This window comes from Nothobranchius furzeri, chromosome 4, assembly GCF_043380555.1.
Source record: "Nothobranchius furzeri strain GRZ-AD chromosome 4, NfurGRZ-RIMD1, whole genome shotgun sequence".
In the NCBI taxonomy this organism is placed as follows: Eukaryota; Metazoa; Chordata; class Actinopteri; order Cyprinodontiformes; family Nothobranchiidae; genus Nothobranchius; species Nothobranchius furzeri.
Window position 1 is genome coordinate 73,099,432 of NC_091744.1, and position 11,481 is coordinate 73,110,912.

Consider the following 11,481-nt stretch of genomic DNA (forward strand, 5'->3'; position numbering starts at 1 on the left):
TTTATGATATTATGAATGAAATATGGAAGAAAGTTAAGATGTGATTGACTTTAGCCATGTTAATACAGTTGATTCAGCCCCTGCACGCTCATTTCATTTGGGAAAGACGCAGAGGTGAATTCCCCCGCCGCACCCCTCCCCTTCCTGTTCTTCATAGACACACGGTGCACGTGAACGTTCTCAGTCAGCATGAGCGCCTGCAGCTGCAGGGGGCGCCAACTTGCTGTTTCCAATCCAGACACTGTCATATGACAGATAATAGAAAACCTCGGTGCGGCGCAGATTTCCTTTTTTTTTTTTTTTTTACTCAGCGCTTGTGCGCCCCTTTTGTGTCATGAAAAAATGCCGCCCCGGGCAACTGCCCTGTCTGCCCGTGCCTAAAACCGCTACTGAAGCCAATTCTAAATGTAAAGATTGTCTGCATAAACCTGAACAGGTCCAACCCGGTCTGACTGTGAGACCGGGTTGACGCGTCACGCTTGTGCGTAATCATATAGGCGCTTTCTGAGCTGAAGACGATGTGAGATTCTGGGACTCTCCTCAGACGCCACATTGGAGACAGGAACAAGCACAATTCAGCCAAAGTTTCTTCATCAGGGAGCATTTTCTAAGTGACAAGTCTCTCTGAGAGACCGGGTTTGGAAAACTCTCGCTTCAGTAGAAGGAATCTTCCCGCATGTGCTCTGGTTCTGCGATGCGCTCCAAGCCCCTCTCCACATCTTCAGCTCGCTGTGCACCTTATGTATGCGCTGACAGTGAGCTGCGCTGAGCGGTGTCCAGCTCAGATGTTCAGAAGGAAATCTTTTCTTGAGTGATTTAGCTACATCTGCGATGTGCATAACGAATAAAGTGTCAGTTCGTCTGCATGCGTCGGGGTAATACTTTCTATTCTTTCTCCGTCAAAATAAATGGCCAAATACGGGAACTATCTGGTCAACACAAGCCCTGCTTTTAACTGTTTTGTTTTCTTGTGAAAATCGTCGCAAAGAGATAAAATTTAACTTGATTAACACCAGAGCCAGGCACACTGCATTGTTATTTCCGTCGCTGTAAATGAGGGGAAAATAAAATGATCGGATCCTTTTCTGACCTTCCCCACCAACAAAGTTTAATTACAACAATCAAACGTGACAGAGCAGTCTAAACATGTTTTAAAAAGAAACATATGACAAAAGTGGCACCTGCTCAGTAAAACCACCAACAGGGTGAAAAATATCTAAATATTGTAGGCAGAGACGGGCTACAACTTCTGGATCCACTTTATATAAATCGTTTTATTGATTATCTTCTTATGAAAGATAGCTTTGACGTACACGAGCGACCGGTACCGGCTGCTGTCACCTGTTGTGAGCAGCGCTCGGCTGTCTGAGGGTAGGCCCTGCCCACAACGCCGCGGCTGCTGCGGTGTTTCTTTACTGTGGGAAACGGGTAATAATGGCTCTTTGATGGGAACAGGTTGCCGACCCCTGGTTTAGCGTGACGTCTGATATATATATATTGGCGCCATGCCCTGATGTGGGGCTGGGGGGTGCGTCAACATGGTCGGGACATAGAAGGGGGTGCGCGGCTAAATAAGTTTGGGAACCACTGTTCTAGGTATATCTCTAGATCTATCGGTGCATGTTAGTAAGCACTTTTCACATCCATTTGATGTAGACTCAGGCTTTCTTGGGCTGCTTTTTGCATTAACACTCGTATGCTTGTTAGGTTTGCGGTTGGTGAGAATGTTTCCTCATAGTCCAGTGTTTCCCCTAGGAAATCTGATGAGTCTGATGAAACCCGCTGGTTTTCCATCAGGCAGTCACGGGACAGCTCCAACGACCCAGTGGCTGTGGTGGGTCAATGTTATCGAGCTCTGTCCAGCTCGGCCGTGAACGAGCCGAGGCGACGTCATGCTCTGCTTAAGAAGAGGTGTTATTTTCCCGCTTCAGAAGAAGCATCCAACGTGTTTTTACGCTTTCTCCAAGACATGTCACGTCGCTAAGTTGTCAGCACCGCGAGCTAACACGTCAATAGTGCAGCGTAGCCTGCTGGAGGTTTTAAGGGTTCAAATGAAAACACCTGACCTCTCAGGCTGCTCACACATCGATCTTAAGTTGTCACTGTTGCGCTCACGCCGTAATACAGTATTAGATGTGGTTAAAGTCAGACACGAAAAAATAAATGAATTTTACATGAATAAGTGATGCTTAGCCTGGTGGGGGGAGGAGAACCTGGCCTAATAAGCACTGGAGGAAACCCTGTCAAGATCGTCAACACTCATTTATCTTAATGCTATTGAAACATGTAAACCACAAAGCATTATATCCACTGCTACCTTTCTAATTTTAAACTCAGTAACTTATGCTGTAACTTCACCTTGCCCTGCCTGCTCCTCCTTGCTGCCCGCCGGCTGTGATCACAAGCGACAACATAGTAGTTCCCGCTGCTTCTTCAGGAAACAGCGCAAAAAAACCAAAAACTTGGGATCTTGAAGCGTGGCGGTGGGATTTCAGCCGTGGCGGGTCGCCACGGCTACGCCTATGTAAGGGAAACCCTGTAGTCTATGGCCTTCTTTTGAGTAAATCCTTTAGCTACGTATCTTGCCATGAATTTCTCTTTTCCCTCTGTATCCCTCTTTAATGCATAGACCCATTTACCTCCCACTGTTTTCTTACCCTCAGGCAGGATCTTTAGAGTGAATTTGTCATTTTCTCTTAAGGATGACATCTCTTCCTCCATTTCATCTTTCCATTCCTGAGCGTTTTGTGAGTGTACAGCTTCCTCATATGTTAAGGGTACATTACATAGAAGTCTGTAACAGTAATCTACGTTTATCGAAGCTTGATCGTCAGACTCCTCCTCTGTCACATAATCCTGCAGATAGCTTGGTCTTTTAGTGGGGTAACGGGCTGCAGCTTGCTCTGTATCAAGGCTAGGGCTAATCTGACTGCTGTCCTCTGGTTTGGTGACTGGCTCCTGTTTTAATTCCATTTCTGCAGTCTCAGCCACTCCTTTTCTGGTTTTGGGGTATATGTCTAACTCATCCTCATCTGCTGGTACCATGTTTGTTTGCGTTTCCTGCTCTATTCCATTTTTTGTACTGAATCTCACTAACCTGTGCTTTTGCACCTGTCCTGTTTGTGGATAGTAAACCAGGTAGGCAGGGCTGTTTTTGTCCTATCCTACAAAAAGTCCCTCCTCACATCTCAAATCTAGTTTACCCTTCACCTGTTTGTATGAATAGCACTTGCTACCGAACTTATGCATTCTAGATAGATCGGGTCGTTTACCACGAATCGTTTGGTAGGGGGTCTGACCGGTGCGGTTGTTAAAGCACCTGTTTCTTGTTATAACTGCTGCCTGCACAGCATAAACCCACAAAGTTTTAGGCAAATTACTATCTATCAGCATGCATCTCGCCATGTCAAAAAGAGTCTGCCAGCTTCTTTCTGCTGTGCCATTCTGATGAGGCGAATATGGGGCTGAAGTTTCGTGTCTTGTCCCATTTTTAGTCAACACCATTTGGTAGCCCTGTCCTGTGAACTCTGTGCTGTTATCTGATCTTATGCATAAAACCTTGCCGTATAGAGCTGTGTCTGCTATGAACTTCTCAGTAGCTTTTACAGTGTCACTCTTCTGTTTTAAGAAATATATAAAAACAGCTCCTGAATAATCATCAGTGAATGATAGGGCATACCTGTAGCCTTCCTTAGTCTCAGGGCAAATTGGTCCAGCTAAATCTGTATGGACCAGCTCTAATACTGCTTTAGCCTTAGCATCTGGTTTTCTATTTCTCATTTGAATGAATTTCCTCTTAATACATGTTTCACATTGATCTTTTTGTTTGTCGTTCATTTCTTTGATATTCATCCCATCAACAACGTTTTGTAGTCTCCTTAAATCATCATAATTACAATGACCCATGATTTCATGCCAAGTTTGTATGCCGTACAAGGCGTTACATTGATCATTACTCACAGTCTGTAGATCAGGGGTGTCAAACTCATTTTAGCTCAGGGGCCACACTGAGGGAAATCTAGTCCCAAGTGGGCCGGACCGGTAAATTAAAAACAACTTCAGATTGTTTTCTTTGTTTTAATACAATCAGTATAAAACAAGGCTGGAGCATGAGGACAGTGTAGTACAAGTACAACACCTGACGTGTACTTGAAAATTTGAAATAAATAAATCAATAAATTAAAAAAAACATTCCTTAGAGCTTACAGATAACATGGCTAGATCAGTTCCATGCAGCACTTAAAGTATATTTGACTCGTTTTACTTTACATCTTTTAGCTTTCACCAGCACATCAACATCAGAAGTCACATCCTGAGTAGCGGCCAACTTCAGGATGTGATTCAAGTTCTTGTGTGAGCCTTGAGCGCAGCTTTGTTTTATTTATACTCATTACAGAGAAAACTTGCTCACAAAGATAAGTTTATTTTAACTCTACATTGTAAAGTATGAAAATAAAGTTTACACAACCATCTCGTGGGCCGGATCCGGCCCGCGGGCCGCATGTTTGACACCCCTGCATAGTACAGTCAGTTATGCTCTATGATGGGGAATCTGGTTCAGTCAGCACATTTTAGCACGTCTTCGCCCTGTTTAAAGAAAATTGTTGCACCGTTACTAGTGGCTGTCTTCACTGAAAAGATGTCCTGTGGATAAGATGGGATGTACAGCGCATGCTTAAGCACTGCTCGGTGTCGTCGTCCTCTGCTGTCTGTCAGAGTAACCACAGCTTCTCCTCTTTTCTCTGCTACGCCCTTGCATCTCGTTCCATCAGCCAGCTCGATGTGATGGGTTTTAGGCTTGAAGTCCTCATCGAATCTCTGGAAGTTGTCCAAGTTGGTGATATGTGATGTTGCTCCTGTATCCACCATCAACCCTGTAACCCGGCTATTCGTCTGGATTTCCTCATCCCTCAGTCGAAATACGAATTCCTTGCCGTCGTCTTCATCAGCTGCTCCCCGAGCCACATCCTTTTGTGGTTTTCTTCTGCATGCTTCAGTCTGGTGTGTGTTACTTTTGCAGTAGTAACACCTCATCAGGTGAAGAATTTAAGTAATGAAAAAAAAGGTATAATTTAGCTAATTTAAAAGGAACACTTCACAAGAAAACAAGGCTTATAATTTATTTATTTACATACATACATACAAAATCCAAATAAGTAACATGTTTTTTTTAAGTTTGATTTTAGACATGAACAGACAGACGGCAGTACTTTAATTTAAAACAAAATAGAATCGTAGAACAAACTTGACTGAAGCCCCTTTATCAGCTCTGTGCTCTCCAATAGTTGAGAAGAGATGATGAGACATTAAGACAGGACGGGACACAGGCCAACGTAACGGGGAGTAAAACACATCTTCTCTGGAGCTGCGAGGAGCTAAAGGGAAACAAAACATCTCAACACCAGCTGTGTCTTTGGTTCTTCATCTGACACCCTGTGTGTGCAGTTTGCTTTAAAACTGTATTTTTAGATCTATACTAGTAATTTTTTCTCTCACAACAGCAGATGGGGACTTATTTTTATCCATCAGGCTAAAGAAAAAAAACATCACTGACAAAGAAACAACTAGCATTCTCCAGATAACATAAAAATCACCAATTGGTGAAAATACCTTTAAAAAGGACAAAAGTACTCTTCCATCACATAGTCACGGTTTGAAACGTCTAATTCACACAATGTTTTGACACTTTTTCTTTTATGCCTCTTCCCTCAATTTCTGCTGAGGACTCGCTTTGATCAGAGCAACTCGCTCTTCCAATACTCTGTGCAAACATTCAATGCATATCGATACAGTAAACTTTTATAGTAGATCATATTTATTTAAATATCTCCATAGAACATAGACTTTCTGCGAGTTATGGCAGTTACCATCACACACGTACATTTTGTCCAGAAGACAAAATTGGACACAAAGGACAACTGCACTGCTTGTAACTTTTCAGATTTTTATGTTAAGAAGCACAACACCTTCCAAATAACTACCTTTGTTCAGTTACTGCACGTGTTAAATAGCATGTTATTTACAAACTGATCTGTAAAGTCAAAATCTGCTGGAAAGTGACTTTTCTTTTAATGTCAATGCACTTAGTAATTAAAAAACCTAAGCCCTGATTATTAAAAAAAACAACAGAGGCATCTGAAAATACAAGAAAAGGGGATTTCTTTTTGTATTTAATCAATGAAATTAAAGATTAAACGGGCTTTAAGTGACTCCAGTAGAAACTTTGGGTGAAGATCACTTAAAGTTCTTACATCATGCCATAGCACCAGGATTACAGAGAAATAAACATCCCTGTATTAGGTCCAGTACTGATCTCCATGCATGCTCCAAGGCCACGAGAACGTTCTCCAAAGAAACATTGCATACATCATAAACAATTGAACGTTGTGTGCAAAACCATCTAGAAATAATACAATTTTTTTCCTTTACTCCTCTCTTCTCGAGAACATGGGTTGATCCTCCTCTGAAGCCGATGAACCAGTCGCTGTCAGCTCAAAAACGTACCTGAGCTAATCGGAGCTACGCTGAAATAATTCATGTTGTGCTCATTAGGTGAAAACATGTAGGCAGCGTTACTACGATCAGTGAAACTGACTCAAAACATCTGCACGGCTCCACGCTTTTCCAGCTCCCTCCAGATGTAGCAGCTCCCCACAGCTAAAAGGCTAAAAGTGCTTTCTTGTCCCATGTCGTGATTTTGACTTGAAGGTAAAAGTGCCTCGTCTGGGTGAACCTCTGCAGAGCAAAGACTTCTAGACTTTGTAGAAGTTTGCTTCTTTTGCCGGACAGATTTTTTTTCTCCAAACAAAACTGCAGAGAAAATTGTTTCTTCAAAGTTCATTAAGATGATTTTATCTCCGTGTGCTTTAGCCATTCTCCCATTTGCCATAATGTAACCATTAGGATTGACTTCCCTTAAAAAAGAGATTTAGGACAGAAAAGCACTTGTGAGTCTTGAATTAGTTTTGGGGTTATATGAGGAGGCAGAGGAGGAAATGGAACCACACCCCAGCATCTCCCTTCCTTTGAGTGGAGGTAGTCGGGGTTCAGGGCTCCGCCTGGTTGTGCTGGAGGTCAGATTTGTCAGCACGACTCCTCCAGGGCGTTGACTACCTGTTCCAGGATATCTGGGCAGTAGTCCGAAATCTGCTGGAGAACCAAGTTGGCATATTCCTGCAGCTCCCCGCTCTCCTTCTCACACACCTCCAGCTCCCTCTCCAACTAGAAACAAAATTAAATACTTATATTTAAATGCATCTTTTACATTTTAAATGTTTATTTATGTATCTGTAAATAACTGCAAATTTAGATGTATGATCCCTAACACACAAACATGCATATGGCATTTGAGGGCGGTGAGACCGTTTTCTGCTGGAATCTTATTTTTATTATTTATCTATTTTTATTTATCTTATTTTTAGATATTTTTACTAGGCATTCTGGGAATGAATTTGACGTCATCATAGTTTAGGAGTGAACGGAAGATGAGCCGTGGAGCACACCAAGAAGTAAAAGACGTTTTTCCTGATTTTAACAGAGCCATTTTGTTTTAATTCGGTCTCTAAAATCTCCTACTTTAAAAATTAGATAAAAAATCCGCGATTTATTAGCTACCATCAGTCTTTATACAACGAGACGCCTGTAGGTGGCGCCATTTCACAGATAAAATCAAAATTATGCAAAGTTTAATGATCTAGTCTAGTCATTCTTTAGTGTCCAAACAGAAATAAAGATTTTTAGCTCCGTCAGTTTGCTTTCTGACCACAGCATGGATGTTTTAAAACTTTTCACCATTACCAGTCCAAATTCAGTCATCTAGCACATTTCACCATTCAGGTTTAGCAAGATACATATAACAGTTCCATTTTTGGCTTCAGCTTTAGATAATTAAAAATCCAATTCATTACATTAGACACTCATTAGTGTGTGGGCATCTTCTGAAACCTATTGCAATAAAAATGTTGGTGAACACATGCACTCGGCTCAAATGACTACAGCTGATGTAGGTGCAATAATAAAAACAAAGAGTTGAGACTTTTATTTTACTAGGAACCAAACACTTTAAGGAGCACTTAAACAGGTAAGTTTAATAGCACTAAGGAGCAGTTAAACAGGTAAGTCTAAACAGGCAAGTCTAATAGCACTAAGGAGCACTTAAACAGGTAAGTCTAAAAGCACTAAGGAGCACTTAAAACAGGTAAGTCTAAACAGGTAAGTCTAAAAGCACTAAGGAGCACTTAAAACAGGTAAGTCTAATAGCACTAAGGAGCACTTAAAACAGGTAAGTCTAATAGCACTTAAACAGGTAAGTCTAATAACACTAAGGAGCACTTACAACAGGTAAGTCTAATAACACTAAGGAGCACTTAAAACAGGTAAGTCTAAACAGGTAAGTCATAGCACTTAAACAGGTAAGTCTAATAGCACTTAAACAGGCTAGGGAGGTCCTGGCCAAAACAGGCAAATCTAATACTCTTCACCCTCTTCCTCATCGTACCCATCAAGGGAGTCAACTCCCACCTCCTCATAATCTTTTTCCAGTGCAGCCATGTCCTCTCGGGCCTCAGAAAATTCCCCTTCTTCCATGCCTTCACCCACATACCAGTGTACGAATGCGCGTTTCGCATACATAAGGTCGAACTTGTGGTCAAGTCGAGCCCAGGCCTCAGCAATGGCGGTGGTGTTGCTCAGCATGCACACTGCCCTTTGCACATTGGCCAGGTCTCCTCCAGGGACCACAGTGGGGGGCCGGTAGTTGATGCCAACCTTGAAACCAGTGGGACACCAGTCCACAAAGTGGATAGCGCGCTTGGTCTTGATGGTGGCAATGGCAGCATTGACATCTTTGGGAACTACGTCTCCACGATACAGCAGGCAGCAGGCCATGTACTTACCATGCCGAGGGTCGCATTTCACCATCTGATTGCCTGGCTCAAAACAGGCATTTGTGATCTCAGCCACTGTGAGCTGCTCGTGGTAAGCCTTCTCAGCAGAGATGACCGGGGCATAGGTGGCCAGGGGGAAGTGGATACGTGGATACGGCACCAAGTTAGTTTGGAACTCTGTCAGATCAACATTAAGGGCTCCATCAAACCGAAGAGAGGCAGTAACAGAGGACACAATCTGGCTCATGAGCCTGTTGAGGTTGGTGTAGGTGGGGCGCTCAATATCAAGGTTTCGGCGGCAGATGTCGTAGATAGCTTCATTGTCTACCATGAAGGCACAGTCGGAGTGCTCCAAGGTGGTGTGAGTGGTCAAAATGGCATTGTAGGGCTCCACCACAGCTGTGGACACTTGAGGAGCTGGGTAGACTGAGAACTCCAACTTTGACTTTTTGCCATAGTCAACGGACAAACGCTCCATCAGCAGGGAGGTGAAACCTGAACCAGTGCCTCCTCCGAAACTGTGGAAAACCAAGAAACCCTGAAGCCCTGTGCATTGGTCAGCCTGAGAAAACACAATCAAAAGCCATGAATTACACTTTTTCAGGAAAAACACGTCAACTTATATGGGTGAAAATTTATCATGTTTTAATGTATGCTCACCAACTTGCGAATCCGGTCTAAAACCAGGTCGACTATCTCCTTCCCGATGGTGTAATGCCCACGAGCATAGTTGTTAGCAGCATCCTCCTTTCCGGTGATCAGCTGTTCAGGGTGGAACAGTTGGCGGTATGTTCCAGTGCGCACCTCATCTGAAGAGAAATACCCATTTAAGATCTGCCACTGCAGAAATGGGTGTTCCAGAACAGAATATACTTACCAATAACGGTGGGCTCGAGGTCCACATAAACCGCTCTAGGGATGTGTTTTCCAGACCCAGTCTCGCTAAAAAAAGTGTTATAAGAGTTGTCTCCACCTCCAATCTGTTTGTCAGAAGGCATCTGCCCATCTGGCTGGATCCCATGTTCCAAGCAGTAAAGCTCCCAGCAAGCATTACCTATTTGAACCCCTGCCTGACCAACGTGAACGGAGATGCACTCACGCTGGGAAAGAGGGAAAATAGTTTACATGATTAAAAATTGTAAATTCATGCTAACTTCCTGTGCTTGAAAAAAAATAGGGATATGTGCTAGGCCAGATAGATCACGTGACTCGAAGAGTGGGAAGGAGCAGTTAAGACAAAAATCCAAATCGCTTTTAAACTGCTAAAAAACTTATATGCAGTTAAGAGGGAAACACATGATTAAAAATTGTAAATTTATGCCAACTATCTACGCTTGAAAAACTGGGATATGAGCTAAATGTTTTAAACGGCCAGATAGATCACATGATGCAAAGGGCGGGAAAGAGAGGTTAGACAACAATTGAATAGATTTTAAACTGCTAAAAAATACGTTATATGCAGTTAAGAGGGAAAATAGTTTACATGATTAAAAATTGTAAATTAATGCCAACTATCTACGCTTGAAAAAAAATTAGGGATATGTGCTAAACGGACAGATAGATAATGTGATAAGAGCAGTTAGACAAAAATCTAAATATCTTTTAAACTGCTAAAAAAAACGTTATATGCAGTGACAAGCTATCCCAATGAACACAGAACGTTAAAAACCGTCAAAACGGACTTCGGTAGGTATTTTCTGTCATGTGGTCAACCAAAAGCTCTCAACAGGAAAAATGATTTAACCCTCTCAGGCTCAAATTAAGTTTTGATAAAAGAACAAACAACTATGTCCTTCAGGCGTACTTCTGAGTTAAAAAATGCTCATGAAATATGTATGTAGAGTAACTAGTAGGTAGGTTTTAATGTTGCAAATCACCTGCCTCTCAGAGGGTTAAATTTTAGTTTTTATCCCTCTACTAAACAAAACTAAACTTGGCATTTAAACTCCTAAAGTTAATGAAGATTCTTACCATTTTCGGTCGAAAGTTAAGAAGGAATCTGCTAAAATAAATTTCTAACTGACGACAATCAGGCGTCCAGAAACATTAACGCTCGCTCGCGCCTCGCGCGCCTTTTTTTATACAGAGGATTGTACCATTAACTTTAGAGAGGGTGGACTGTACCACTGGCTGCAAACACATTAAAATTGAAACGTTGATTTTAATATTTATATTTTCTTCCATCAGGGATAACGTCTATATAATGAAATACAAAATGTTTTGAGGTATATCTGAGGTTAACATCTTTACCCGATCAGTGTAGTTTCGCATGATCCACTGTGGTACCAACAAAGGCTACGACAGAGGAAAGACTTTGAGGGGAACAAACTACAACCCCCAGCATTCTCCGCGGCGGGGGAAAGAAAATGAAATCGGCCATGTCGAGTTAAAAATCACGGAACGCTCGAATGTGGGGAGTAGCTTACTTTATGGTTATGTACCATGTATGCCACCCTGAGACCGTTCAGCACATCTTATGGATCTGTTCACATGCTACAACGTTTTGGAGAGACTTTAGCAGATTTATTATCGGACAACTCTGCAAAGACTTTGTTTTAAAATGGGAAAATGTTGTATTTTGTTTTTTTCGCAAGCA

General features: G+C 42.2%; 1 protein-coding gene across 1 annotated transcript; it reads right to left on the minus strand.

Moving 5' to 3' along the window:
• Nucleotides 1–8,315: 8,315 nt before the first annotated feature.
• Nucleotides 8,316–10,947, minus strand: LOC139069664 (tubulin alpha-1B chain-like). The gene is made up of 4 exons (XM_070550417.1): nucleotides 10,857–10,947; nucleotides 9,763–9,985; nucleotides 9,546–9,694; nucleotides 8,316–9,447 (listed from the first exon to the last, which is right to left on the minus strand). Exons 1-4 carry the CDS (start codon nucleotides 10,857–10,859, stop codon nucleotides 8,467–8,469), a joined length of 1,356 nt encoding a protein of 451 aa, XP_070406518.1. The 5' UTR covers nucleotides 10,860–10,947; the 3' UTR covers nucleotides 8,316–8,466.
• Nucleotides 10,948–11,481: the final 534 nt, after the last annotated feature.